At 57.3% G+C, this 26,720-nt stretch overlaps 19 protein-coding genes across 19 annotated transcripts; 12 read left to right on the top strand and 7 right to left on the bottom strand.

Moving 5' to 3' along the window:
* Positions 1-40: 40 nt before the first annotated feature.
* Positions 41-523, top strand: GUITHDRAFT_119019 (hypothetical protein; the record flags this gene model as incomplete). The annotated part of the gene is made up of 1 exon (XM_005821759.1): positions 41-523. One exon carries the CDS (start codon positions 41-43, stop codon positions 521-523), a length of 483 nt encoding a protein of 160 aa, XP_005821816.1.
* A 65-nt stretch (positions 524-588) lies between these two features.
* On the top strand, positions 589-1,089 carry GUITHDRAFT_119018 (hypothetical protein; the record flags this gene model as incomplete). The annotated part of the gene is made up of 1 exon (XM_005821758.1): positions 589-1,089. The coding sequence occupies one exon, from the start codon at positions 589-591 to the stop codon at positions 1,087-1,089; it is 501 nt and encodes a 166-aa protein (XP_005821815.1).
* A 40-nt stretch (positions 1,090-1,129) lies between these two features.
* On the bottom strand, positions 1,130-1,846 carry GUITHDRAFT_119017 (hypothetical protein; the record flags this gene model as incomplete). Its single annotated transcript, XM_005821757.1, has 1 exon — positions 1,130-1,846. The coding sequence occupies one exon, from the start codon at positions 1,844-1,846 to the stop codon at positions 1,130-1,132; it is 717 nt and encodes a 238-aa protein (XP_005821814.1).
* An 84-nt stretch (positions 1,847-1,930) lies between these two features.
* Positions 1,931-2,989, top strand: GUITHDRAFT_119016 (hypothetical protein; the record flags this gene model as incomplete). Its single annotated transcript, XM_005821756.1, has 1 exon — positions 1,931-2,989. One exon carries the CDS (start codon positions 1,931-1,933, stop codon positions 2,987-2,989), a length of 1,059 nt encoding a protein of 352 aa, XP_005821813.1.
* Positions 2,990-3,070: 81 nt separating this feature from the next.
* On the bottom strand, positions 3,071-3,328 carry GUITHDRAFT_119015 (hypothetical protein; the record flags this gene model as incomplete). Its single annotated transcript, XM_005821755.1, has 1 exon — positions 3,071-3,328. One exon carries the CDS (start codon positions 3,326-3,328, stop codon positions 3,071-3,073), a length of 258 nt encoding a protein of 85 aa, XP_005821812.1.
* A 66-nt stretch (positions 3,329-3,394) lies between these two features.
* Positions 3,395-3,889, bottom strand: GUITHDRAFT_146941 (hypothetical protein; the record flags this gene model as incomplete). The annotated part of the gene is made up of 1 exon (XM_005821754.1): positions 3,395-3,889. One exon carries the CDS (start codon positions 3,887-3,889, stop codon positions 3,395-3,397), a length of 495 nt encoding a protein of 164 aa, XP_005821811.1.
* Positions 3,890-4,024: 135 nt separating this feature from the next.
* Positions 4,025-6,157, top strand: GUITHDRAFT_119013 (hypothetical protein; the record flags this gene model as incomplete). Its single annotated transcript, XM_005821753.1, has 4 exons — positions 4,025-4,228; positions 4,425-4,475; positions 4,945-5,101; positions 5,142-6,157. The coding sequence occupies 4 exons, from the start codon at positions 4,025-4,027 to the stop codon at positions 6,155-6,157; spliced, it is 1,428 nt and encodes a 475-aa protein (XP_005821810.1).
* Positions 6,158-6,400: 243 nt separating this feature from the next.
* GUITHDRAFT_146938 (hypothetical protein) lies at positions 6,401-6,898 on the top strand (the record flags this gene model as incomplete). Its single annotated transcript, XM_005821752.1, has 1 exon — positions 6,401-6,898. The coding sequence occupies one exon, from the start codon at positions 6,401-6,403 to the stop codon at positions 6,896-6,898; it is 498 nt and encodes a 165-aa protein (XP_005821809.1).
* A 44-nt stretch (positions 6,899-6,942) lies between these two features.
* Positions 6,943-7,323, top strand: GUITHDRAFT_119011 (hypothetical protein; the record flags this gene model as incomplete). The annotated part of the gene is made up of 1 exon (XM_005821751.1): positions 6,943-7,323. One exon carries the CDS (start codon positions 6,943-6,945, stop codon positions 7,321-7,323), a length of 381 nt encoding a protein of 126 aa, XP_005821808.1.
* A 55-nt stretch (positions 7,324-7,378) lies between these two features.
* On the bottom strand, positions 7,379-8,028 carry GUITHDRAFT_146937 (hypothetical protein; the record flags this gene model as incomplete). The annotated part of the gene is made up of 2 exons (XM_005821750.1): positions 7,379-7,775; positions 7,889-8,028. 2 exons carry the CDS (start codon positions 8,026-8,028, stop codon positions 7,379-7,381), a joined length of 537 nt encoding a protein of 178 aa, XP_005821807.1.
* A 123-nt stretch (positions 8,029-8,151) lies between these two features.
* Positions 8,152-8,904, bottom strand: GUITHDRAFT_146936 (hypothetical protein; the record flags this gene model as incomplete). The annotated part of the gene is made up of 1 exon (XM_005821749.1): positions 8,152-8,904. The coding sequence occupies one exon, from the start codon at positions 8,902-8,904 to the stop codon at positions 8,152-8,154; it is 753 nt and encodes a 250-aa protein (XP_005821806.1).
* A 218-nt stretch (positions 8,905-9,122) lies between these two features.
* On the top strand, positions 9,123-9,857 carry GUITHDRAFT_119008 (hypothetical protein; the record flags this gene model as incomplete). Its single annotated transcript, XM_005821748.1, has 1 exon — positions 9,123-9,857. The coding sequence occupies one exon, from the start codon at positions 9,123-9,125 to the stop codon at positions 9,855-9,857; it is 735 nt and encodes a 244-aa protein (XP_005821805.1).
* Positions 9,858-10,662: 805 nt separating this feature from the next.
* On the top strand, positions 10,663-11,469 carry GUITHDRAFT_146934 (hypothetical protein; the record flags this gene model as incomplete). Its single annotated transcript, XM_005821747.1, has 1 exon — positions 10,663-11,469. One exon carries the CDS (start codon positions 10,663-10,665, stop codon positions 11,467-11,469), a length of 807 nt encoding a protein of 268 aa, XP_005821804.1.
* A 111-nt stretch (positions 11,470-11,580) lies between these two features.
* Positions 11,581-12,819, bottom strand: GUITHDRAFT_146933 (hypothetical protein; the record flags this gene model as incomplete). Its single annotated transcript, XM_005821746.1, has 1 exon — positions 11,581-12,819. One exon carries the CDS (start codon positions 12,817-12,819, stop codon positions 11,581-11,583), a length of 1,239 nt encoding a protein of 412 aa, XP_005821803.1.
* A 306-nt stretch (positions 12,820-13,125) lies between these two features.
* On the top strand, positions 13,126-14,503 carry GUITHDRAFT_146932 (hypothetical protein; the record flags this gene model as incomplete). The annotated part of the gene is made up of 2 exons (XM_005821745.1): positions 13,126-13,835; positions 13,882-14,503. 2 exons carry the CDS (start codon positions 13,126-13,128, stop codon positions 14,501-14,503), a joined length of 1,332 nt encoding a protein of 443 aa, XP_005821802.1.
* Positions 14,504-14,619: 116 nt separating this feature from the next.
* On the top strand, positions 14,620-16,947 carry GUITHDRAFT_146931 (hypothetical protein; the record flags this gene model as incomplete). Its single annotated transcript, XM_005821744.1, has 2 exons — positions 14,620-15,581; positions 15,615-16,947. 2 exons carry the CDS (start codon positions 14,620-14,622, stop codon positions 16,945-16,947), a joined length of 2,295 nt encoding a protein of 764 aa, XP_005821801.1.
* Positions 16,948-17,093: 146 nt separating this feature from the next.
* Positions 17,094-18,134, top strand: GUITHDRAFT_119001 (hypothetical protein; the record flags this gene model as incomplete). The annotated part of the gene is made up of 1 exon (XM_005821743.1): positions 17,094-18,134. The coding sequence occupies one exon, from the start codon at positions 17,094-17,096 to the stop codon at positions 18,132-18,134; it is 1,041 nt and encodes a 346-aa protein (XP_005821800.1).
* An 85-nt stretch (positions 18,135-18,219) lies between these two features.
* Positions 18,220-25,358, bottom strand: GUITHDRAFT_146929 (hypothetical protein; the record flags this gene model as incomplete). Its single annotated transcript, XM_005821742.1, has 7 exons — positions 18,220-18,975; positions 19,291-20,031; positions 20,231-21,326; positions 21,407-21,743; positions 21,843-23,899; positions 23,989-25,025; positions 25,146-25,358. 7 exons carry the CDS (start codon positions 25,356-25,358, stop codon positions 18,220-18,222), a joined length of 6,237 nt encoding a protein of 2,078 aa, XP_005821799.1.
* Positions 25,359-25,749: 391 nt separating this feature from the next.
* On the top strand, positions 25,750-26,691 carry GUITHDRAFT_146928 (hypothetical protein; the record flags this gene model as incomplete). Its single annotated transcript, XM_005821741.1, has 1 exon — positions 25,750-26,691. The coding sequence occupies one exon, from the start codon at positions 25,750-25,752 to the stop codon at positions 26,689-26,691; it is 942 nt and encodes a 313-aa protein (XP_005821798.1).
* Between the last annotated feature and the right edge of the window lie 29 nt (positions 26,692-26,720).

Genomic DNA, 26,720 nt, shown 5'->3' with positions numbered 1-26,720 from the left:
CTAAGCATCCAAAAATATGTCGAAGGCACCTCGCTCGCCCATGCTCGCTGGGAGCAAGCGCGGCGAAGGCATGAACTTACTGGAGGCCGCCACGATAACAGTGATCACTGGTCTATTCATCACTGCTCTGCTCACCGGTGAGGGCAACGAGACTATGGCAGCGGTGAGCTACCTGCAGTGGCTTCTGTCAATGGTGATATTTTTGGCGCTGAGTGTCGAGCGGGACGAGCATAACGAGAGGATCACAAGCGTGTACGAGTCGGTAGGGAGGATGTCCACGCTTCTGGTGGAGCAGCTTGCGAGGATATTCCATGACATCGACGCCATGCTGAAGAGGGAGGAGCTGAGCAGGGAGGATGCGCTGCTGAAGGTGCGGCAGGAGCTCTGCTCCGTCATGCAGATGGTGATCTCCGAGCCTCACCGAACGAGCTTCGCCCTGCCGCAGCCCGTCGAATTCATGCTCGACGAGTTCGTCGCCCAGAGGGTGCAGGAGAGGGTGGCGCAGGAGATGGATAATGTTTAATGAAAAAAAAAAACAAGAGCCTTACCTCCTCGGTCACAAAACTTCGTTCTCCTGGACCTTATCCCATGCATGAAAGAATCGCCATCTGCGGGAGGATGTGCGCGGGAAAGACGACCCTGGCGTCCAACCTCGAGTGGGACCATGGTTTCAAGAGGCTGAGCTTCGCCGAACCCATCAAGCGCTACGCAGGGGAGATCTTTGGCATGACGGGCAAGGACCGTGCGCTGATACAGGATTTTGGGCAGAAGATGCGGGAGATCGACAATCAAGTGTGGATCAAGCTGATGGAGCGGAAGCTTGACTCTCATCCCGATCAGAGGGTGGTGATCGACGATGTGAGGTTCTGGGATGAATTCCTGATGCTCCGGGACCGGAAGTTCTTGCTGGTAAGGTTGGACGTCGGGAAGGAGGAGCAGCTCAGTAGGCTCAGGAAGCTCTACGGGGAAAAGGCGGAGGGTCACATCCAGCGGCTCCAGCACGAGTCGGAGGGCTACGTCGATGAATTCCCCGTCGACCTAAGGTTTTCGAGCTGTAGCGATGCTCTACACTACCTTTGCACTCCCTGATTAGCAGGCAAGGTCTGTATATAAATAAATATGCTCATGCTTAAGCTATGGGTACCAAAGGCACTTCTACTCTCCTTTCATCTTCCAAATCCTCCTTGGGATTATCTGCGTACACCATGCTCGAAGTGACCTGGGGGACTTCGGCCATGGTCTGTTTCCGGGGTGGCGCCTGCAGCGCGGAGGGGAGGAGGTAGGAGGCGGTGTCATCCTCGTCGATCTCGAGGAGGGCCTTGAGCTCCTCTTCGAGTTCTGCGTCGTCGAGGTCCTCCTCCCTTCCAAGGCGGGACGACATGAGGTCGGACATCTCCTTGGCGTCGAGGTGGGAGTCTTCGAGGTCGGACATGAGGGTGTCGACGTCGTCGATCTGCTTGTGTATCCCGAGACTCTTCATGGCGGTGGCCGTCTGTTTCACGGTGGTGATGAGTGTCTGGTCGATCTCCGTGTTGTTCAGAACGTCGAGGTGGTGCTCGAACGACTCGCGCTTGCGAACTATCTGGGTGAGGCGGACGCGCTTCTGCTTGCACTTGAGGAGGAGGGGCTTCAGGGCCTTCATGCCGGCCGAGCGCTTGCCCTTGATCTGCTGCGTGAGGGCGGACAGCTCGCTGCCGAGCGCGTCCTCCTGGCCCCGCAGGTGGTCGATGCTGACGACCAGGCCGTTGATGGCCTGCGCGGTGACGGCCTCCTCGTCCCTGTACAGCCCCGTCAGGCGTAGGACGCGTATCCACCCGGAGGCGAAGACGCCGATGCAGCCTGGCATCCCTTAAAAAGGGGGTTGTGTATTGCGAGGGAGCGACCGGCCCGAGCCTATATAAATTCAGCCCGGGCGCCTGATCAAACGTATATGTCAGGCTCCGCGCAGGTTGCATCCTCGGTGGATCTCCGGACGAGGTGGGGCGCTTTCGAGTCGGCGTGGGGCAAGCATCGGGACATGGCAGGGCTGTTCTCTCGCGGGGGGCTGCCCTCCAACACGGCGAGCAAGCTGAACCGGGAGGGGGTAGCAGCGTCGTGCACTCCCGCGGTGCAGGTCCTGGAGCCGGAGTCCCCGTTCGCGCTGTACGGGGTGACGATCAAGGCGTGCGGGGAGAGGAGGCCCTCCTTGCAGGTGGCGGGCAGGGCGTCCTCTGTCCTCAAGACCAATTCTTTCGTCTCGGGCTCGCTGCTCGAGCAGGACGCCGCGGACGTGATGGGGTCCTACGGGGAGCTGGGCAAGGCTTGGCGGTACGCCTCCAGGGCCATCCAGGCCCAGAGCCCCGAGGCCAGCGTGGTGCTCTCCTTCTGCTGCGACAAGGCGGCGACCGTGGGGACCAGCACCCGCTTCGCCTCCGTGCAGGTGCACAAGGGCGTGTGGAGCATCCCGGAGGGCTGCGAGCAGGGGTCGCTGAGGGTGCGGAGGTCGACGGTCTCGCTCGACGGCACCGTGCTGGCGGAGACGGTGAACGTCAGCATGCGGAAGCACCCGGAGATGCCCATCAGCTCCGTCACGCTCACCACCACCATGCTCGCGCCGGACGCCCCCTCCGCGGTGCTCTCCCACGCCGCCAACCCCAGGCTGCAGCAGGCGGTCAGGGAGGAGACGCCGGTGCAGTGCCACCTGGTGCTCGGCCTCCCGCAGCCCATCGCCTGCTACGGCGTGCCCGGCGACATCGTGGAGGGCGCGCCCGGCTGCCCCGTCCAGCAGGGCATCGCGGGTTTGGTTGGGCTGAAGACGCAGTGCAGGCTGTCCGGGCAGGGGTTCGGGCAGGGACCCGCCGAGGGCATCCTGACCCTCCTCAACCGCGAGCTCGGCAACGTCTCCTCCACCTTTGGGATCTGCAACGAGGACCAGCTCAAGGCCGCCGTGTTCAATGGGTCGGGGATGGATGTGGTGGTGGTGTCTTCGCTCACCTGCTTGCCGGTGTGAATGGAATTGTAGGGAAGTTATTCTTCTTACGTTTAATGAAGCTTACTACGCGTGCGTGCTAGCTATGGAGGGTTGCTTTGTCTAGCGCAGCTTCTTCAGCGCATCCAAGTAGTCCCTCCTCATGTCGATCTCCTTCTTGCCGACCTTCTTGTACTCCTTGTCGAGGTCGGCGATCTTCGCCCTGCGTGCCGCCTTGGTTTCTTCCTTCTTGGCCTTTTTCAGGGCCTTCTTGTGAGATTGGATGGCGGAACGCAGCTCGATCCGTTCGTCCTGGAGCGTGTCAAGCTGCTGCCTGATGGCCTCTGCATGCTCGTGTGCCTTGAGATAAGTCTGGAACATATCTGAAGAGATGCTTCCCTGGTGACCGGCTTCATTTAAATACATTGCAGAAAAAAAATAAGAAGACTAAAGAAATCCCGGGGCAGACACCTGCACCCCGCACGCCCTGAGCGCCTCGACGATGGAGCGTACTATGCGGTGCTCGGAGTCCGGGAGGTGGTTCTCCTTGGCGGTGACGACGAGGTCGGCGGCGGGGAGGACGGCGATCTGCTGCTGCTCGTAGCTGTCGAGCGGCTTGTTGTCGAAGATGTAGGGGAGGTCGAGCTGGTCGCTCTGGAGGACGATGTTGCTTTTGTCCTGCCCCTCCCATTCGAACAGCCCGTGGTGGCGGTGGGGGAGCTGAACCCCCGGGGCTGTATCATGGAGGATTTCAAGTGCCTCCCCCATCGTTTTGAGCGTCAGCCCCTCTCCTCTGGAATGAATAACAAAGACGGTGTGCAGGTTTGATCTGCCTACAACCCCCACCCAGGACTTGCTCTCCTGTTCCTGCATGATCCTCTCCGAGAGCGTCATGTGCATGGGGTGAAGCTGCGGCCAGTCCGTCTCCATCGCCTCCAGCATGCTCTCCTTCGCTGCCTGCCATGGGATGGACTGGGTATAACTACCTTTTTTTTTGGTTAAAAAGAGAGAGGGATTGCCTTCGTACAGTCACATCGGCAGAGCCGTGGTTGGTATACAATCAAGATGGAGGGTACAATGGGAGACACTTCCGATCTGTACGGCAGGATCGCATCCCTGGAGTTGAAGATGCAGAATATCCTGCACCGCGCCCACAATATCTGCACCTTCCTGGGAATGGAGCAGCAGCTCGACATGAAGTCGGAGATCCTGCGGGACTTCTACTGGATGTGCATCGATGAGGCGGCGGGGTTGCAGAGGCAGATCATGGATCTTATCAGTGTGAGGGAGAGATTGGACAGGAAGAGGAGCCTGGGGGATGATGCGAGCGCATTGTTCATAGAAAAAAAAGTAAAAGCGTATGAAAAAAAATAAAGAGTTAGGAATGAAGTTTAATCATTCTGACTACGCGTGCGAGTGCTAACGTCTAGATCATGTGGAAAGTACCTCTGAGGATGCTTTGATGGGTTCCATACAGGTAATCGATGCCACGGAGTGTGCGACGAAGGTTCTCGAGCACGTAAAGGCGGTGAGCTTCTGGCACTTCTCTCTCATCGGTAGGGAGGGGAAAACGCTCCTCAATGATTTGCCGGACAAAGCATGGAAGCTCGTTGTATTGCGAGTCGTACACAATTGAACTCGGTGTGACGTACAAATTGCTCCATCTGGCCATGAGTTTGTCCAGTGCAATGACAGCCTCGGTACGTTGTTCAGCAGAAAGGATGATGTTTTGAAACATGATTGTTTTCAGGTGTAGGTTGCATCGATATTACTCTTAAATATAAAACCAGTTTCAGCGCAGCGTTCATAGAAAAAAAATAAAAAAGGAAAACTAAAAAAAAACTAAAAAAAACAACTAAAAAATCCCCCGCTTATAAAAGGCGGGACGGGCCGCGGATTTCCGCACCCTCCCACGCGCCTCCCGCCGCCATTGCATGGGACCCACTGTCTTGTACACGCAAAGGGAACAGCAGAAAAGTTTTGATCCCAGAAACCAGAGATCTTCGAAGAATGTTTTCATCTTCAACATCTACCGAACCTTCCACGTCGTCCAACGACCCGCCGTTTCCTTCCTCCAAGGCCTCGCCTGCATCCTGCTCGCCTTGCTCGTCGCCCTCCAGGCCCTCCAAATCCTCATCATCCTCCACGCCTACGGTGCTGGACAGCGGAGGCCCGCTTCCCACCTCGCTGGAAGGGAGTGCTACCGGGATCTTGACCGTGCCTTCTTGCTCCACGGGAACTACCGGAGGGGCTCCTTTCAAGCTTCGACTCACCTCCCCGGAGGAGTGTGTGCGCCTCTTCCTTGAGTCGGAGCGGGTGGATGCGACGATGGTGCTCCTCGCGCTCGTGCCACAGAAGAGGATCTCGCTGGTGCCTTACTTTGTGCCTCCGGGTGAGGTCGAGAGCGTGAAGAGCGGGTGCCACGGCCTTCATCCCAAGTTTCCCGTGCGGCTTTTGGAGGTCCTGGGTGACGACATGGTCGACGGGGGCCTTGGGATGGCAAAGTTGGAGAGTCAGCCTTGGGTGCGTGGGGTCTACGCACGGCTATGCGACGCGCTCCCACCGGACGCCTGGTTCCCGTGCCCCCCGCCCATCCGTGTCTACTGCGAGGACATCCGCTGCCTTTGGCTCTATGCCCACGGGGACTGGGGTAACGAATCCCCGGACGTCGCGCTCCTCCCGCTGCTCAACGACATGGTGGAGTTCCTGCATGGCAGGCTCAGGCACCAGGTGTACGTGTTTGCTAGGTGCTGCATGCGAGGCTCGTCCGTGAGTGTGGCGCTCAGCGTGATGATGACCTCCAGCGACTGCGGGTGGTTTCGGGACTTTTTCGTCGGTTTCGTGAGGGCCAAGGGACAGGCCGTGTACTCCGCCTACCCGGCCTTGAAGACCTACGTTGGGGACCTGGGGGTGCAGAGCCTAAGGGTCCTGGACTGTGTGATGGATCCTTCTGTGCGCAAGGTCAACGTCTATTCCTCCCCCTATACCTGCCCCTTGGATAGGAAGGATCCGTCGCTCGAGGTAGACCTGCGCAACGCGGGGGTGACACCGACAGAGATGGGCAGCTACCTGAGCTTCATGCAGGTGGACGCTTCCGGCTTTGCCAGCTCCCCTGCGATACCGATTCAGAAGAAAGGGTCCAAACGATTCAAGATTAGTAAAGCGATTGCTAAAGACAAGGAGAACGTCAACCCACACTGCCTGTTTTAAGTGCTATTAAGCCGTAATCCCTAATTATAATGTGTGCTAAGTACAAACACGAACAATACTTCCCGTTCTTGTTACCGCAACCTTCACCTTCATCTCGGGACGTCAACCTCCCGGGGCCTTAAATATGCTACTCCATGCCCCCTCTCGCTCCACGGATGCACTCGGTTTTTTTTGTTGTGCACTTGTTGCTCCGTATGACTCCCGGGATGCATAAAAGCGATCGTTGTTCTTACCCGTTCCAAAATGCTCATCTGCGGCATCGCCAACCCGACGGGGGAGGGCGAGGGCTACAACGGGCTGCACCTCAAGGATAGCGAGATCGACGAGATCATCGCAGGGCGGGAGATGGTCGGCCTGCCGGTCAAGATCGAGCACAAGGGGGTGGGCATCGGGAGCGTCGTCTCCGCCTTCAAGGACCGGGAGGGGCGCCTGAACTGCGTCATGGAGCTCAGCCCGGACGAGGTGGAGGGCGCCATCGCACAGGAGTGGGTGCGAGACAGGACCGCCAGCGAGCTGTCGCTCGGGTATGTCGTGGACATCAACCAATCGGGAAGGGGGGAAGGGGAGCGCCTCCGCGCGGGAAAGAAGAAGGTCCTCGAGGTGAGCATCGTCAGGAAGGGCGCCAGACAGGGGTGCAAGATCTACGGCGGGGATGCCCCGCATTCAAATCAGTCCAATGCCTTCCCCGTGCCCTCCAGCGCGGAGATCCTCAAGGACTGGGGCGTGGCGTTCGAGCTGTGAATATTTAAGCGGCCTGCCGGCCGCGATGCCATCTTGTAACAGATATGGTTAACATTACACACATCGTCGAGGCACGCAAGTCCGCCAACAAGCTGACTATCCTTCAGCTCAGCAGGTTGTATGAAGAGCCTCTGTCCTCCATGGCCGAGTATGGCTGCTACCGTATCGAGATGCGCAAGCACATCAATACAAACAGTATGAAGATCGGACAGATGAACAACGCGCTCATTCAAGTGACCAAGGAATACTACATGGAGTATCTCCCCTGTGTCTACCAGGCTGACTCTAACGAGCTCAGGGTCATCATCGACCTCCTCTCCGATTTCATTCATGTTTTCGAAATGGCTCGTAATGAGATCGAGGTCTTGGCAGAGGAGATCGTGGAGCTGGACGCGGCCCTGAACAGCACCGGACTGATGTACTAGGATGGCTGGAGGAATAGGATAGTGCGACCTTACTTTATTCACAATAAATCACGGTTCAATCCCTCTCTTTCTCTTCCCTCCTATCGCATATCTCCTGAAAGTAATCCAGCCTCTGCTCGCGCATCTCCTTTTCAAGGTTGTACAAAATAGTTTCGTACCGCGCGACGATGGCCTTCATTGGGGCAGTGCCGCGCGTGTAGGTGAGGTCTGTGAGCACAGCCTTGGCCATCTCGATGTGGTACATGAAGGCGTCGATCGTGTTGGCGATGTTGGCGGCGCAGCCGATGGTGATGGGCATCGTCCTCAGGCGAAGGAATTCGGTGAGGAAGTCCTCAGCCATGCCGATGTGGAGGGCCAGGCCCTGTGCTGTTACCTCTGCAAGATCGGTCTCCATTCCAGCCTCCTCATGGAGAATTCGTCGAAGGGAGTCACTTGGTGTGTCGCGTGATGGACTGCAGGGATATTCTGTTGTTGTGCAGGGAACGGACTCCGCGTCAGGACGTGGTTCCGGTAGAGGTACACCACCAGGCGATACAGGACCACCGAGAGGAAGATCGCAACGTACCCTCCTGTCGTCACAGCCTCGAACGCTATCGTGAAAAGCTTCCATCCCGTTACCCAGAAGATCAGCGCCACGCCGTCGTTGGCGAGATTGAAGGTGGCGAGGCCCAGGATCCTTAAAATAGAACTCCCTTCCCCCTCCATTCAAAAAAAAAGTTTTTTTTTTATTTGTTTTTGGGGAGGGTGGACGCACGTGTTTATATGCGGCCGCGTGCCGGGTGTGGGTGACTGGTGGTATGACTTCGGTAGATATGATCATTTTACTTGTTATTGCAAATTCCAAACAACCGGAAACCAAGTGTCCGGCGCTTGCATCGTCTCCGGTGACTCGAATCTGACGGGGGGCAGGGGCGGGGCGGGGTCATTGGTTTTCCTCCTTTTTGGAATCTCCACGCCCTGCCTCCTGGCGATGCGCTTCTCCTCCGACCGCCTCTTGGCATCCCGCAGGCTCCTGAGTTTGATGCCCAGGACGCGCTCATTGGACCCGACAAAACGCATGTAGTACTTCCCATCCTGCGTGAGTAGCGTCTTATCGGTATGGGAGGTTATCATCCTCCTCCTCCTCGCGAGGTTGTCGATCTTGCACTGCAGCGGGGTGTCGATGCAGAGGGAGTTGAAGATGTTGCTCATGATCCTGAGCGCCTTGTAGGTCTCCAGCGTTGACTGCCGCCTCGTGCCCTTCATCGCCCAGCGCTGCTGCATGGCGGATATGACGAGGCTTGCAATCTTGTCCTCGAACTCTCGTGGTTCGGGCTCGGTGCCTTTGTCCTCCTTGACGAAGATGTGAAACTCTATGATATGAAACTCTATGCCGTTGACGGTGACCACGGGGATGCTGCAGCCCTCGTCGCTGATGAAGAGCTGCTTCTCGCGGAGCAACGCAAAGGAGCCGTCCTCGATCGCCTTCCGGAAGAAGATGTCGGGGAGAAGGTCGGGGAAGGTCGATGACTTGATCGTGAAGATGTGGTCCTTGGTGAGCTTCATCGTCACAGGCTTGTTGAGGAGATCGTTGATGTCCATCGTGCGCGGGAAGGGGGAGCGTGGGAGGGGAGCGTGGGTGTGGGCAAAGTGAGAGGGGGAATTCCACGAACTAAGAAATACGGCCCCTATCTTAAAAAAAAACTATTTCTGGGGCTGGAGTTCATGGGTAATTTTTTTTAATCCCCCGCCTTTTTTGCCTTTTTTTACCCGGCCCGCCTTTTTTTGGCAGACCGGCCCGTCCGCCCGACCTTGCCGCCATGTCCCACTACCTGGAGAGCGAGCCGGAGGAGGACGACGAGAGCGAGGGGTGCGAGAGCGAGGATTCGGAGGACAGGCGGTTCATTGATGATGATGGCGAGTGTGGGAGTGTGGACCTGGGGGTATACAGAGAATTGAAACATGACAGCAGCTCTGAAGAGGAGGATGCAGGGGAGGCTTCCGCGGAGGACGAAGACGACGAAAGCAGCAAAGCCATGCGCGAGCTGCACCGCATGCTGGGTAAAAGCCGGGAACGGAGGGAAGCGCTGGGGAGGCAGTATCCGCTCGACTTTGGGTTGGGTGCAAGTCGATCGGAGGCACCGGAGCTTACCGCGGAGGAGGTCCAGGAGCGACTCCGGGCAATGTCGCCCTGCAGGGAGAAGCGGCCGCCTCCCTCGCGGAGGAAAAAGGGAGAGATGCAAGAAGAATCGCATGTTGCCCCCAGGTTTACTGCCGGCATCGTGAGGGCGGGCAAGACCCCCGTCTGCGCACCCCTGCCGCGGCCCGTCTCCCCCGCGTTCTCCTTCGTCAGGGAGATGGAGGAGGCGGAGAGGAGAAAGCGGCTCAGAGACAACGGGGAGAGGATGCGGAATATCCTGGACAAGGAAAGGGAGGCGCACGCCAGGAGGCTTGTGGCAGCACCCAGGAAGGCAGTGAAGAAGGCCGTCGCCGAGCCGCCGAAGGGCAATGCCACAATAGATCGATTCTTTGGTAGAGTTTGTAAGGCCGAATAATATCGTTCCGTCTACTGTGTATTTAAGATAATCGTATTGCAGTATGGTTACGAGTCATGTCGTTCTGTATTGATTACTGTCATGGAATCGCTTATAACTCAGCAAGATACAATGTCACGACCATCCTTGGAGTGCAATTTTCCTGCAGAGATAAGATGTTTGCCCCGCCACCTGGACATGGGATTATCTACTTGGATAAATCATGTTATAAGGTACTCACAAGATACGTCGTTTCGAACGTAGATAATCTTTATTGGTGCTTCAATGAGATCAAACATGCAAATTTATGGGGTTTAGATGCATTCAAAATTCAGATAAAAATTTTGAAAGAACAAAACTACATTGTTGGGAGATACACGAGAGAGAGAAAGATTATCGTCAACGTTTCTGCAGTCAATCCGACGCCTGCTGTTCCTGCTGACAGTGCCAATGTGGTCCCGTCTCCCGAAATCTTTGTGGGTATGGAGTGTGAATCCGAGGGGGAGGAGGTTGACTACTTTTCCCGTCCGATCGATGACATCGACATGGATTAGATAGACGGTGTCTAGTGTGTTTGTGCGTTCATATTTAGAATAAACTGCGTTCGTCAATAATTTAAGACTATACCCTTACTTTAAACCATTATATTACACCCTGTACGCAGCCATCACACACCCTGTACGCCATCACACACCCTGTACTTACACCCTGTATGCCGAATATTATCGTTGACGAGCGACTTTATCATCCTTTCATCATTCGATCCCCATTCCCAATGCTTCTCACATACGTATTTAAACGAGGTAGCGACCCATGAATCATCACGATGATATTCGTTGATTTCGTGAATCGAAAAGTGCATGATGAGAACGAACCTTCTATCTACACCTACAAACGCATCATGATTCTTGGAGTGTATTTCCAACGATGTCAATCCAATGATACCTCTAAGGGTAATTACATTGCTCTTACCGCGGAGGCTTACAAGTCTCTGAAGCGTCATAGAATCTTTGGACATCGCAATATTGACGCAACCTTCGGTTTATTGCACGATTCCTTCAAAGATGTAGGATTTATATCCAGATATGATATCGATGTACTTCGGAAAAATAAGTATCTGTGTTTCAATCGTAATTACCTCGACTCCTGCTTCGTGGATTTGACCGAATGCGTGGTGTATCGATACCTCGCCGGCGATGAGTATGTGAATTTACTCGGTGTTCAATTTAGATGTGTTTTCGTTGAGGACTGCCTCAGAATGTGTCCGGGTTTTCGTATCAGAGAAGATCGCATGCAGTTGCTCAGGCAGTATTATGCAACACATGGAAATGATCCTGTGTCTGTTTTGAGTGTGTTGTTGTCCAAGACCATTGCCTTTGAATCGAAACTGTATAACCGCATGCTAAATGGTATTATTTGGAAGATACCATCAGCTGCACCGGAATGTTCGGCGTCTCATGGATCCGGTGAAGAGTGCAACATCGACATCGCCGATGGAGAAATTGTCTTTACACCCAGTGAGCAGTGCAACACTGAGATCGTGGATGGAGAAGTTGCCGCTGAATTCGATGAGGAGTGCAACTTCGACATCGTCGATGGGGAATTTGTCTTTACATCCAGTGAGGCTGTTTAATCCCCTTGTTTGTTGCACGGCGATAATTTCTTGTAGTGGAGTTCGTTTGTGTCTTTGTGAGTAAAAAACGTGTGTAATACTTGTGCTTGTTCATTCTTACGCATACCCTGCCTACAGCCTGTACGCCGCCATCCTGGTGAGCGACTCGGAGACGAGGGGGACGTGCTTCATGATGCAGACGGCGAGGGAGATGGAGCTGAAGGCGAGCCCGACGACGAGTGACTTCATCATCTCTCTGTCCTGGCTGTGCTGGTGGACCTCCTTGCAGAAGAGGATGAAGACGAGGATGGTGGCGGTCTCGATGCGCCTGTTCTGCATGCATCCGGAGAGGAGGGTGATGACGGCGCAGCCCTTGACGAAGGGGTTGAGGAGGAAGAGGATGATGTCGCGGGGGCTGTTTCCCGTGATGTTGTTGATCTTGTCCACCCCGACGAACATCCAGACGACCCAGGCGATGCAGCAGGCGAAGGGGGCGGCCTTGTAGAGCGTCACGCGGTTCATGCGGGTGTGCTGCGCCTGGATGACCGGGAGGGTGGCGCCCAGGGGCAGGGCGATGCCGAAGAGGACGTCGACCCTCGGGTTCTCGATGCGGGTGCAGAGGACGAGGTCGTCCGGGGCGGTGTGGTTGGCGCAGGCGTTGAGGGCGAAGGCAAGGATGGCGGCGACGACGCAGATGAAGGAGAAGAGGCTGAAGCAGCGGTTGACGGCGACGTGGGGCTCGGGGTTCCGGTGCCGCATGAAGGAAATCGTCTCCGGGACCTGTGTGATGATGATGCCCGTGATGAGCGACATGCCCGAGAGCCCGTTGGTCATGTCCACGGTGTATGAGGCGACGAAGATGCTCAGCCCGATGAAGTAGACGACGCGGTAGACCTCCATGATCTCCTGGAACTCGGTGATGGTCTCTTCCTTCTTGGCACGGAGCGGGAGCGCCACGGACGAGCGGAAGGAGCGCGCCGTGCTCTCGTTGTCCCTTGTGCCGTCGAGGTCGAGTGTGAACTCCTGGGCCTTGCGCATGGTCTCCTGATGCTTCCTTCTCGTCTCCTCCTCGTTCTGGTCCGTCTCCTCGTTCTCCTGCCGCTCGAGGTCGCGGATCGCCTCCTCCAGCTCGCGGTCCTCGGCCGGCTCCACCTCGTTGTAGTTGGGATCGCGGTCGCGGTTGGTCATCCTGGCGATGACGAGGGAGACGACCTTGATGGCCAGGAAATAGGTGCAGCCCAGCAGCACGCAGACGCTCGAGTTGGTGACCTGCTGGTCCAGCGTGATGTGCCTCTCGTTGGTGGAGTAGAGCGAGACGAGTGTGCAGCTTGCAAAGACGATGCTCTTCACGATCAGGCTGAAGAGCGACATCCTCGGGAGATTCGGTGGGGGTAGGGTTTGGTGGTGGATTGTGGGGAGCTTGTTATATCTTCCCGGGGATGGCCCAGGCGCTTTCCGTGCATGGCCAATCCATCAAAAAAACAATTCATTAAAAAAGAGGAATGGTAAAAAAACAGAGTAAACAAAATAAGAGAGGGTCGCAATTCTGTAAAAAAAAAAAGAAAAAAATGGGTCGCAATGACATGGGACGCAATCATCTTGGGTCGCAATTCCCCTGCAGCGCCTATAAGAACGCGACCCATCCGTTCCCTCCCACATCTCCCACGCCGGCCTGACATGTCATCCGCGAAGGAACTCACCGACACCCCAACCGATTTTCTGTATTGCCACGAGGATATGCAAGCCTGGTCTCCCCTTGAGCTTTTTCCAGCAGAGGAAGACGACGACTTCTTCGAAGACGACGAAATGATGGATGATGAGATGACATTCCCTTACGGTTTCAGTGATTATTACGGTAACCAAAAGGACGGGGAGGATGAATTTTCTGGAGACTCTATCGATTCTCCACCTCCCGAGGACGGACCCAACGACGACACTCTCGCGCTGGTCCCATTCACTCCCACCCCGCAGCCCCCAGGCGTGCACGGCTTCACCGGGTTCGAGCCGGAGGCGGACATGGCGGCGTGGGCCGAATGGTTGCTTCAGGTCGACCCGATCGAGATCTTCCTGAAGATGTACAAGACCGGCATCCCACGCTTTGGGAACCGCTACCTCACCTACATCCCCGTCGACCCTGCCCACGCCGGGAACCTGCTCCAGTTCCACACCAACACCCTCGAGCTCAGCATGCTGCCGGGGAGGATCAGCAGGACGGAGGGCCTGGTCGCCGAGACGCGCTGCATCAACTCGGGGCGGAGGCTCTACTGCTGCATGCGCTGCTTCGCCAGCTCTAGGGTCAAGCCCTTCATCGACACCAGCTACGACGGCATCGTCGGGCACATCTGCCGCGAGACGGCGTGCCGGAGTCTGCATGGCTGCTTCTTCATGTAGTTCATAGGGTTCTGTTTTGTGTTAAGGGCTGCAGATGATTAGTCATCTGCGATCGTATTTAAAGCTCCCATCCGCCTCGCCCCGCACGATGTTCGTAAAGATCCATTCACCTTTCACCACTTTCGTGGTCACCGACCAGCAGAAGCTGGAGGGCGTGTTCCTCTCTGACGGTATGATGGTCCTCCCTTCGTACCTTCACAAGGTGGGCAATGTATATCGGTACATGTACTCTGAGGTGCGCCCCACCACGGCCGGAAACCTGCATAGTATGCAGGAGCATTACAAACCTGACATGGACGCAACCGATGAGCAGATGCTCGCTAAGGATTGCGACATCTGCACCGACAGCAAGATGTGGCGCTTTTTGAAGCAGAACTACGAGGCCATCAAGGGCATCGATCGCAGGAGCCTGCGAGCGTTCTGCAACCTATCCATGGAGGAGCGCCTCCCAGGCGCTGACTCCGCCGGCACCAGGGACCCTGCCGAGGAGCTTGTCAAGTACCTTGGCGACCAAACGACGTTCTCGAGGGAGGATATAGAGACCCGCATCCAGCCCCTCAAGGATGCCATCCTGAAGCACGACGAGAGAACCATGCGGTTCCTGCGTTTCAAAGGTCTGGACTGTTCCCCTCTCGGCGAATGCGAGGTCGACATCGAGGCCTAAGCCTTCTAAGCCTTCCATTCTACTGGTCTGTTGGCTTTGATTAATAAACGTTCTAAAAAAAAGACCTGCAAGCGCCGCACTTGCGGGCCCGTTTACACGGAACCACACGGAACCCCATGCTGTCCCGCCTGAAGAAGGCCCGGCGCCCGCACGGCTACGAGTGGAGCACCTTCGGGTACGAGATCCTGTCCAACGTGATGCCCGCGGACTACAACCTGGTGGGGAAGGAGATCGTCCTGAGGCACAACTCCCGGAACGTCTTCCGCGCCACGATCCGGGCGGAGAGCTGCCTGGTCGTGCTGCTGAAGGACCTGGAGAGGAGGGGGAAGGAGGCCGGGAACCGGCACATCTCCGGCTTCTGCTGCGTGGCGGAGCGCACCAGGATCGGCGGCGACCAGACGCTGCGGGGCTTCGTCGAGTCCCACCTCACCCGGCTGCTCAGGAGCATGGCGCACGGCATTATTGCGCGGGTGGACGGGTTCCGCGTGGAGGAGGAAGGGAGGGAGGAAGACAAGGAAGAGACACCGGACGTGATCATGTTCGAGCCCGGGGACCCGCCTGCAGACCCGTCGGACACGACATACCCGTTGCTGCGGCCCATCAACCCGTCCGACCCGGCATGCACCTGGCCGCTGGTGATCTACGGGGGCCAGACGCAGGGGGTGGAGACCAACAGGGAGTGGCTGAACTTCCTCCTCATGTGCCAGTGCATCGCCAACACCCTGGGGGTGAGCCACCAGGAGGCGGTCTACCACAACTGCATCAAGATGGAGATGGCGAGGAGACAGGTCCCGCACATCTCCCACTTCCACTGCGTCCAGCGGCTCCCGGGCGGGGAGATGGCCAAGATCGGCGAGCTGGACCTCCTCGTCGAGCTGGCGACGGGCAACTACCTCGTAGAATTGAAGGTGTGCGCGCAGTGGAGGAGGTTCGAGAACCAGATCAAGAAGTACATCAACGCAGTCCACTCCATGGGGTACCGGGCGGCGGGGGCCGCCATCGTCAACTTCAACCCCAAGGGGGTCATCGAGGTCGCCATGTTCGACGCCGCCAGCCGCCACGCCCCTGCGCCTAGCCTGTAGTGCAGAGTGCTGTATTTAAACTGCCGCAGCCGGGCACCGCGCATCATGACTGAGTTTTTTGAAGCATTCGATTTATTGAAATACGACGTCGATGGCACGAAGTCCGAGGTGGTCTTCTTCCTCCCCGTGGCTATCCTCTGCGGTATTGTCAATTATGTTTGGGAACATTTCGAACCCAAGGAGATGAAAGACATTCCTTCAAGAGAGGATTACGAATCGAACGATGAGTTCTGGAAGGACTGGAATCGGGTCAACAAGGAAAACCATGAAACAAGGACATATAACGAGACCAAGAAACAAGAGGCTATTGATGCTGCAGTCGTAAAATTCTCGTTGTATACAGACGAGGAGAAAAGCAATCTTGTCAGAATCATGAAGACCTCTACTGTTCAACAATGGGAGAACACCAGAGTGTATGCAAATTCACAGATACCCACGCTTGATGAATTCCGTAAACCCGTTGAAGGAAGATCGAGACCTTTGATCAATGATTTCGAAGAACAAGAACAAACAATTCGATCCAATGCAGAGATAATCCATCGGAGAATCAAGGATATGCAGGAAAATCCGATTGACGTTGCCACATGCACCAAAAAAGAAAAGAAGGCTTATGATAAAGCATTAAAGGATCTGACCAATGATGTGAGCACGCTGCACAAACAGTGTAGATCCTACGAATTGGAGGTCAAATATACATTCCCTATCATAAACCCTCTTGCGATAGATGATGAATTAATCGAGTCAGATGTGAGTGATGCAGAAGAAACCGACTCGAAAATGCAGGCGCCGCAAGATCAGGTTCAGCAGCCACCCCGCGAAAAACGTCCCCGTACTCCCACCGAGGAGCGGCAGGTTACCGCGGATCAGCCGGTCAAGCCAAAGCGACGCATCATTCCCAGAGTCGATCCACAACCCCAGCCAGTGCAGCAGCCCCAGCCAGTGCAGCAGCCCCAGCCAGTGCAGCAGCCCCAGCCAGTGCAGCAGCCCCAGCCAGTGCAGCAGCCCCAGCCAGTGCAGCAGCTGCCCCAGCCACAGCGCCCCATCACAGCCATCGTCATTTCTGACGACGATACGAAGGAGCAGAAAGCGGTTGCTGACAAGGAAAGGAAGAAGCAGGAAGCGAAGTACAGGGCAGCTTTCCGCAAAGGTATCGTCGATGAGATGCTCGCCAAGATACAGGAGTGCAAGGATGACCCCAATGGCAAGGAGAAGTTCATGGAGTACTACAGGGAGAAGAAGTATGGCGGGATAGAAACTGCGTTCCAAGAATATAATAGCTGGACTCGTTCATTCTGCTTGAAGGAGAATTTGCAGGATCATGTGAGGTTCTGGATCCATGTCCCGCCATTCAATCCCGTCTAACCACCCAAGGATGTCGGTGAACCAGATCGATTGGTTCACACCAAGTAGTCCGTAGACGTTGATAGTTCTAGAGTAAAAATCTTCAAAATAATTTACTATTTGTATCCGTATTTAAGACCACGATGCCTTTTGTGATCACGCACAATATGCCAGGTTTTGTTGGCAAATTTCTCACAAATTTGTGCATTCTTGCTGGTGTAGGCGATAACAGTGAAGTTCATGATGCTAACAAAATATTTGCAGCACCTCTTCCTCAGCAGTTGCAACAACAGTCGCAACAACAGGCCATTCCAAACACCGAGTCTGCAATGGATCCGGATGTCCAACAAGTCATGGTTGATATACTCAATATTACCAATCCCGGAGTGAAAGATCCCAGAAAAGTGCGCATCCATGACTTGCCTAATCTCAGGGTAAAAATCGAGAATTGTAAACCAAAGGGTATGGACGAAGAAATTGCTGACATCAGCCGCAACATTGTGAACGCCAAAGAAGCCGATACACCTGCAAATTCGTATTTTCACCATATCACCAGACAGGTTTACAAGAAGGTTCGTACCCCTTCCCACATCTGGTTTGCTATCCGATACCTTTTCACAGTCCTGGATAAAGTTGAATTTCTACTGCAAAACGACTCTAAGAAAACCACTGCTTTGCCATATTATGCTGACTATCTTCGCATCGTTCTCTGTTGGGCCTGCAGGACATACATGCAAAACCCAAATGATTCAGTGTTTTTAAAAAAATTCATTTACGCAATGTCACACGGCAATGCAATCCTTTCAAAGCGTGATGGGAATAAACAATCCGCTGAAAAAGACAAGGACGTGCAAAAAAGTAGCACGAAAAAGAATAAGCAAAATAGTGGGAACAATGAACAAGGTACCACAAAAAAGAGGAAGAAAACCGTGAACCGTGATTTTGCCGAATCTGTTGCAAAAGTAGTTGATATCGACTTTATTGCAACAACCAACACGGAGCCTGTCACCAACACGGAGCCTGTCACCAACACGGAGCCTGTCACCAACACGGAGCCTGTCACCAACACGGAGCCTGTCATCAACACGGAGCCTGTCACCAACACGGAGCCTGTCACCAACACGGAGTCTGCCTTCGACACAGATTCTGCCTCCGACACAGATTCTGGTGCCTCTTTCTTGGAGTTGGAGGAGGATGACGAGGAGTAGGAAGATTAGTACCTCCCGTAATTTACCGTAAAGAGCACAAAGTTGTTTTTAATAAACCGCTCAATATTTTAATCCTGCCGTATCCTTACACATGGGATCCACCGCCGCAGGCGCAGCACCCTCTCCCCCATCCCATGTCGGCGGCGAGGGAGCGGGCGTGATCGAGGTGGGACTCGGCCTCGCTGGTGAGGTAGTAGTGGACGTTGACGGAATAGTCCCTGCAGTGCCCTGCGGTGCTGCTCTGTATGCAGGTGAGGTGCAGCTTTTCACTGGGAATGAGGCAGTTGAGCGCGCAGATCTCGCCGCTGCTGAGCCCGTGCTTGGAGCGGACGTCCGCGTCGCTGACGATCCTGGTGCGCTTGCAGTCGAAGCACACCCTGCAGCTGAGCTCATGGAAGAGGATGCCGCTGGACCCCCCGCAGAAGGTGCAGTTGGAGAGCATCGTCAGGCGCAGGATGCGGGTGACTTCCTGGAAGGTGATCGGTTGGTTTTTCGTGGGTCTGGGTGCCGCGTCACCGTGTGTGTTTCTGAGTGCACGGAGGAGCTCGAGCTGGTTGGCGCGGTGCTGGGCCCTGCGCTGGTCCATGCGGATGAAGTTCAGGAGATGGCTGTGGTATGCCCCGAGAAAGTCGACGGTGGTCATGAATGCCTGGACCCAGCGGCGGTGAGCCCGGTTGCAGCTCGCGAGGCGGAGGGCCATGCCGATGTTCTTGACAGCCTCATCTTTTGTGAAATTCCCGCATATCTGCCCGCGGAAGAAGTAGGACATGAGATCCGCGTCCAGCCTTCCTAGGAAGTTCTCCGTGCTGCAGTCAATGTGCTCCATACCCTTGATGAGGTCCTTGTAGATCCGGAGGTAGAAGAAGATGTCCGGGGTGGTACGCGGGGTTGTGCTATTGTCCCGCCGCACTCTGCATGGCATCGCGCGCTTCGGAAAGGGCGGGAGCGGACGGGCTACTTTTTTTGAAGGGCTAAAAAAAATAAAGAAAAAAAAATAAAAAAAATGGGGGGACGTAGCGAACCCCTTTTTAAACAACCCCACTCCCACGCCCCTGCCACCAGGCACGGCATGCTAGCCGAGAGCACGGACAAGAAGATCACGCTGCAGTACGCCACCACCGGGCAGGACGGGGTGGAGTACAGGGTGAGTTTCGACCTGGACTTCTGCAAGGGGAAGCGGAGCTCGGAGTTTGGAGAGTACGAGAGGCTGTGCTTCGGCGAAGCCTATGACGTCGAGACCTTCCTCCTGGACGAGGGCGACAGGAAGGCCTACCGGGTGATTGCGGAGGAGGGAGTCCTGCTCTCCCGCATCAGCAACATGTCCGTGAAGACCGCCGAGTCCGGTGATGCCGACTCCAACGACTACTCCATCGCCGTGCTCATCCACACGAAGGAGCCCAAGTTCCCCGAGGATGACAAGGACGGCGACACCCCTCTCAACCCCGACAGCACCGACGGCGTCCCCTGGAGCGTGCCGATCTACCGCAACAGCCAGACGATCGACCAGAACGGCCTGGGCAAGTTCCAGATCACGGTGAAGCGCGCGGTCGAGCGCAACGAGCTCCCGGAGGACCCATACACCGAGGTCACGACCGACAGCACGGGCGTGGTCTACATGACCTTCTTCGTGGAGCACAAGCCCAAGCCCGAGCGGGAGGAGGCGACCCGCGGAGGTGGTTCGTTCCGCACCCGCGGCTGCGGCGAGGTCAAGCACGACCAGGCCAGGGTCGGGTATGGCGACCGCGCCAGCACCGCCTCCCAGAAGAGCCAGTACAAGACCATCCCCGGGACCGGGCGCTTCATCCTCCCCCTCCGCTACATGGTCCGCGCTGGCTCCGACGCCTCCGAAGCGCCCTGCTCGGAGACGGCGCCCAAGGCGGAGGCCCGCATCCAGGCGCTGGAGGAGCTCCAGGCCCGGGTGGCCGTAGTCCCTCCCTGAATGAGCACAATTTGTGTTTTCAGAAGTGAGTAAATTTAATCATAACGAATCAAATAAGCCTCGTCAGAGAAGGCTGCATCATGGGCCTGAGCCCCTTGCCCTCCCTGACGCTCGCCACGCCCTGGAAGGAGTGGCCCAGGTGGCCGGCGCCGTGGACCTTGCTGATCTCCGACCCTCCCAGCGCGCAGGTGACGACGTCGCCGTGGAAGCTGAGCGCGCAGACGTTGGTCTCGTTCTGCACCGTCTGCTGCCCCGCCACCTTCCTCAGCGCGTGCAGCTGGTTGAAGTTGGGGAGCAGCGCGAGGTAGTGCAGGTACTTGTCGCGGTACCAGTCCTTGGTAAACACCCGCATCTCCGGCTTCACCGTGTTGTACAGGTTGTCCGGGTCGATCGGCAGGCGGTCGTCTGTGTTGGCCGAGTGCGGGTCGTAGAACACGATGGGGTTGGGCCACGGCTGCTTGATCTTCGTGAGATTCTCGTGGTTAGGTGGTACGAAGAAAGACATGATAAACATGCTCTTTCCCTCGTAGGGTTTGTCGATCGAGCTCGTGTCCTTCCTGAACTGATCAAGATCGGCACCATCCCTCCAATCCACCACCGTGTCGTCCATCCCGCCGTTGTAGCCGTCGAAGCAGATGTCCCACAGGCGGATCAGGTTGCGCTCGTTGTGGACGAGGGCCTTGGCGTGGTACTTGTACTGCATGCCCCAGATGCCGTGCTGCCCGTCGTCGTAGCACGTCATCTCCGTCTGGCCCCAGTACGTCGCCCCCAGCTCGCCCGTCCCGCCCCTCCCCATGATCGCCGCCAGCATGTTGTGCTCGATGTTCGGGCGCACACATACGATATCCACGTACCAGTCCAGGAGGGGGTTCCGGTTTGGGGCTCCGACAACTCCGGCGGGGGGTGCTGCTGGGGGGACGGGGGCTGGTGTTACACGCGCAGGTCCAATCCCACCTCTTGCTGGATTTAGTGGACTACGCCTCTGAAGCTCATTGATAACGGTCTGCGTCGCGTTCGTCTCATTGTCAGATACAATGGTGTTGTAGATATCGTCGAACGTCAGTGCGTTGTTTGTGTTTTCAAAGTTGAGTCCAATATTTGGTGTATCGATGACAAGTGGGGAGCTGGTGATCCTGGCCCCGAGGGTGTGCCTGACGTTCCCCACCGCGCTCTTGGCGGCGAGCACGCAGCCCGGGGCGGCGGCGTCGTTAGCGTAGTGCATGACGCTGGTGAACATCCTGGCGAAGGCAAGCCTGTAGAGGTGGGAGAGGAGATGGTCGCGGCTGTCTTGAGCTTCAAAAAAGCACTGGACGTCCTTTCTGAGTGCCTCCACGTCGAGGGAAGAGACTGGTACTCCGCCAATCGGCTGTGCTGCAGGATGCTGTCGACGGAGGAGAGGTCGGCGGAGGTGAGCGGGAAGGGGTAGCAGCGGAACTCGGTGCCCAGCACGGCGTCGGAGTCGAGCTTCAGCCCGTTGTAGGCAAGCTGTGCGCTGGTCTCGTCGTCGCTGTCCCCGTTGAAGATTGGGGAGTCGCTGATGCTGTCCCCGGAGGCGTTGACGTGCATTGTCGAGGTCGCGAGGATGTGCAGGCGTCTTTGCGCCGGGGCCGCAGACGCTCGGAGGTGGAGCTCTGGACCAGTCCGGTGAGGAAGATGACGTCCAGGCCTGCCTGAGCCCCGGATTCCAGGGAGTCAATCACCTTGTTGCTGTAGTCGAGGAGCGTGTCATCGAGCTGGCGGGAGACTTCGGGGGCCAGGGACTCGAGTACCTTGCTGCAGCGCTCCCCGCACGCCAGCGTCGGGGTGGGCGTGGGAGATGTACTTGACCATGAGCACGGAGCAGTAGGGGCTGTCGCGGTCGGCCTGGGCGGCGGCCAGCTCCTCCCGGTTGCCGAGGTCGGCGAGGCCTAGGAAGGAGAGGAACTCCCCCTGGAGGTCGAGCGGGACGTTGACGTGGGAGAGCAGCGCGTTGCAGAGGGGTGAGTCCATCATCGAGCGGCAGAAGCAAGACTGGATGAAAGGGACGAACTCCCGCGCCGCCGACTCCGGGACCTGGGGGTTGAGCGCGTTGGGGGCGCGGATGCCGTTGAAGAGCACAGATCCGACGACCCCCACCGCCGCCGACATCTCCAGTGCCGTCCAGGGACGCTTCCTGAACTCCGCCTGGGCTTCGGTGATTTCGTCCTTGGGGATCGTCTGGTACCCAATGTGGAGGGAGTCACCCTTGAGTGTCAGGCGCTTGGCCTTGAGCAGCACGGCCTCCCGCGCCAGCACGTCCTGCTTGCCCTCGGGTGCCTTCAGCGAGGCGCGACTTTGACGGAACTGGTGCGCCGCCCAGTGCAGCACGCCGCTGTTGCCGGCGAGCATCGTGGAGACGTTGTCGACCGCCATGGCGTGGGAGGGGGCGATGCCACCCAGGCCCGCCGACACGGCCAGCGCACCGTCCATGCTGTCCCGCACCCTCAGCGCGTTCAGGTCGTGGGCGTGGTAGGGGTTGCCCTCCGCCCGCAGCCTGTGGTAGCCCTCCGCTTCCTTGGCCGCCTGCTCTGGGTAGTGCACCCCGATGTCGCCCGCGGTGAGGTTTGGGGAGGTGAGCTGGAGAGGTGCGGAGAGGAGCTTGAAATCGGGATTATTGTATGGTTCCCGGTTTGGACGGACGACGGTGGGTCGTGGACGGTGATCCTTGGTGACGTTGCCTGCAATATCCGAGTCGATCCACGAGTGCTCGAGCAGCTCCCTGAAGGTGAGGTCGAAGGTCCCATCCTTGGACTGGTCGTAGAAGCGCCACTTGTTGTCCCTGAGCTCGCGGACGGTGCCGTTGATGCGGTAGTGCTCTGCGACGCGGGACCTTCTGCGGAGGACGTCCCTGGGCGGCTCGCCGGTGTTCATGGAGAACTTCCTGGAGTGAATGATACTCAGCCCCCTATAGGACGGCAAATCCGGTCCCTGCTTCAAAAGAAGAGGACCACCGGTCCCGTTGGTGAGGTACTGCGTCTTCTCCGGGTTGAAGGTCATCTGCATGGTCAGGGCGCCGTTGCACATCAGGAAGGTGGGTGGGGGCGAGCCCCAGGTCTTCAGGGTGTTCTTCGCGTCCTCGATCATGATGTCAAGAGCGTTGGGGTGCTTCTGCATGAGCCCGTAGCTGTCGACGTACTGACGGATGAGCTGCAGCGTCGTCTTCTCGGTGGTGTAGTACTTCTCGCGGAGGTGGGCCTCGTAGTTGGGGGCGAGGAGCAGCGCGTGGTGGACGTCGAGGTCGTTGGACATCTGTATGGATCCTACCAGCTGCATTAACTGGCGCTTGAAATTCTCGCGTCCAGCCGGCGACATCATGAAGTTGTGCTCCATCTGGATCGCCATGCCGTTCCTGGTAATGTAGGCGGCCTGACTGGTCTTACTCTGGGTCAGAACCCTAGCAGCCGACTCGTAGGGCACGCGCGTGGCCAGGCCCTCGTCGAACCTCCAGACGTTCCACTTGAGCTTCTGGTCGGGGTTTTCGAGGTAGACGTAGGGGAGGATATTCCTAGTAAAAGGAGAGTTGGTGGCGTCGGTGATGAGCCCGTCCACGCGGTCCGCGAGGAAGGTGTTCGAGCCCTTGAGGACGTCGGGAAGGTGCCACCTCTGGTGCCGCTTGTGACGCTGCGTGTCCTCCTTGATCTGCCGTGCCGCGGGGCCGAAGACGGCCTCGTAGTCCTGGATCGTCGGGGTCGTCGAGTTGGCCGTCATCGTGCCCCCGAGGTTGACCCCGACGTCCCCCTGCGGGAGCATGAAGTTGTTGGTGTAGCTGCGGCTCTCCTGCGTCGTCCCCTCCATCGCGGCCGGGGCGCTGTATGCGGGGTGCATTGGGTCTATGTTTATATATTGTTCGGAAGAGCTTAGGTGGTTACAGATTACGAGTCTGCTCTCTCCCTCCACCGATTGACCGCCGTGATGAGGATGTGGATGACGGTGATCCACAGGACGATCACGACGACGGTGTCGGCCATGTGCAGGGCGTTGACGGCCTGCTGCACCATCCCGAGGATGGTGTTGATGAGGATGAGGACGGTGAGCTCGGAGAGGGCGGTGGTGCGGGGGAGGTAAAGGCGGAAGGCCTGGAGCGCGAGCGCGACGAAGATCGCGACGGTGGCGACCGAGCCGCGGTTCACCTCGCGGGCCACGATGAGCGCGTGGATCTGGGCGGCACCCTGCCACACGGCGTAGTCGCGCATGGTGTGGAAGTCCGGGTACCGGAGGGAGAGGGCGTCGAAGATGACGAGGAGGCTGACGAGCTGCGTGATCTGCGGGAACTTGTCCGTGGAGGTGACGGAGATGGTCCAGCTGGCCAGCACCATCATGTTGGTCAGGGAGAGGATGACGGCGCTGAGGACCGTGGCGGTGATGGCGCTGTGACCCGGGAAGTGCTGCAGGCGGGAGAGGGCGAAGAAGCCAGCCATGCTGAGGTATGGCAGCGTCCAGCCGAAGCTTACCCTCTGCACGACGAACTCGGTGTTGCTCGCGAACATGAACAGCACGAGGCGGAGGAACTGCTGCCCGTCGGGTGATTCCCGGAAGCTCGCCGGCAGCACGCAGACCAGGATCAGGATGCAGAGCGACACCGTGAAGCACTCGATCTGCTCGAAGAGGCTGGCCGCCTCCGGGTCTGCGGGCTGGACGGAGCGGATGATGGCCTGGATGCCCACGAGCGCCGCGAACTTCCGGACCAGCTCCGCGATGTAGGCCAGTGTGCGCAGCATGCTGATCGTCGTTGGTCTGTTTCCGAGAATCGCCAGCGTGTTGTAGGACAGCGCCGTGATCAGGATGCTGAGGAACGCGATGGAGACGGCATCGAGGTGTGCGCCCACGGTCTTGTACACGAAGCGCACTATGGTGAAGGTCAGCGCGCTCTCTATCCTGGTCACAGTCTCCAGGACGTTGGAGAGGGCTTCCATATTTCTTGTTTCTGGCATTTCCTATGACAGATAGCTTATATCTTCCTCTTCCATGCTTCGCATCTTTTTGGAAGGATTCGGCTGAGGTGAATCCTGTGGAGATGGATTCGGTGGAGGTGGATTCAATGCAGGTGACTGCACCTCGCCCTCCTTGAACCAGATCTCCAGTTTGTATCTCGGGTCGTTGAACAGCAGTGGGTTCGTACCATTGATGCGAATGTGACCCTGCAGGTTGGGGGGCGGTGCCGGGTGTGGGTTGATGCAGAGCTCGTGCTGGACCTGGTAAAAGTAGGCAAACCTTCCATCCGTGGCCAGCGGTATGGGCGTGACGGTGTCCCGCATGCGCACCAGCATGGCACTTATGGTATTTCCCGGGGGGAGGATGTCCCTGCGGATCACCAGCCGCGAGGCGTGCGGGGCGTGCGGATCGCAGGCCACCCTCTCCCGCACACCATCCTGGGCACACAGCGAGAGGGACTGCGGGTGCCGGATGTTGATCCTCTCCTCGAGTAGTACCGTGTTTCCCTGATTCCGCGATAGCCGGACCAGGGCGTGGACCGGGGTTTGGGGTGCGTGTGTGAGTAGGATTGGTGTCTCCAGGATGGGCTGCTGTCTGGGCATGTTCCCAGGATCGAAGGCACGGTAACTTTATAGCCATCCCCACCTTCGCCCATCTCACGCCTCCAACCCGTGCCTCCAGCCCGTATTTAAGATCCTGATCGAGCGCAATGAACAGGTGGTGGTGATGGACGTTTCGCGAGGTGCTTCACAGCAGGCGCTCTCCCAGCAGGCCATGGCCCAGAACAACCAGAATGTCTTCAGCAGCGATGCTACCCCCGAGGACCTCCAGTCCAACACCCCGATCACCATCCGCAGAAGGATCCATGTCAACATCTCCGGCACGATGGCTAACTTTAAGAAGCAGGGCGAGCTGGCGGCGACCTGGAAGCCCAGGGAGGGCAAGCAGGCGGCCGTCTTCGGCCTGTACGACGCCTTTGACAGCTCGCTCGACCACACCACCGCCGTCAACGCGCTCTCCAGCGCCAGGGTCAAGACCGCCAAGATCCTCGAGTACTCGAGCACCTTCCCCGTCTCTCTGGGCGTTTCGGTCAGCTGCCTGAACCCCGACGAGGCGACGGAGACGGGCGAGCGCTACGTCATGACCGCCCTCCCCAACACCAGCAACACCAACGCCCTCGTCATCCACGAGGCCGACAACTCCTCCAGCGAGAGCCTGGAATGGCGGCACAAGTACCCCGAGTACAACGAGAACAACCTCGAGACGGAGGGTGTCATCAACCTCGAGAAGCGCCCCTACATGTTCGTCAACAAGGACCACCCCGTCATCGAGATGCTCAGGTGCAACAAGGACGTACTCTCCGCTGACATTGACGAGCAGCCCCTCGTCGACGGGCAGTACTACAAGCTCGCGACCCAGGTGATGAAGACCATGTGTAACTTACTCCGCACCAAGGTCCTATCCAAGGTATCCACCCGCGACTTGAACACCTTCCAGGTCCAGCTCCACCGCCTCAACGGCCGCGACTGGGACTCCATCCGCAAGGAGGAGTTCGGGGAGATGGTCGGAAGGAACGACCCCTCCTCCGTCGACGCCATCACCGAGCTCCTCAACAAGCACTGCAACTTCACGGCGAGGGTGGAGCTTGAGTACGAGATCCAGCCTTAGAATATATGTGTGTATATTACAGGGTTGTT

Source organism: Guillardia theta (genome assembly GCF_000315625.1).
Source record: "Guillardia theta CCMP2712 unplaced genomic scaffold GUITHscaffold_138, whole genome shotgun sequence".
Taxonomy (NCBI): Eukaryota; class Cryptophyceae; order Pyrenomonadales; family Geminigeraceae; genus Guillardia; species Guillardia theta.
This window is presented reverse-complemented; position numbering and strand designations above follow the sequence as displayed.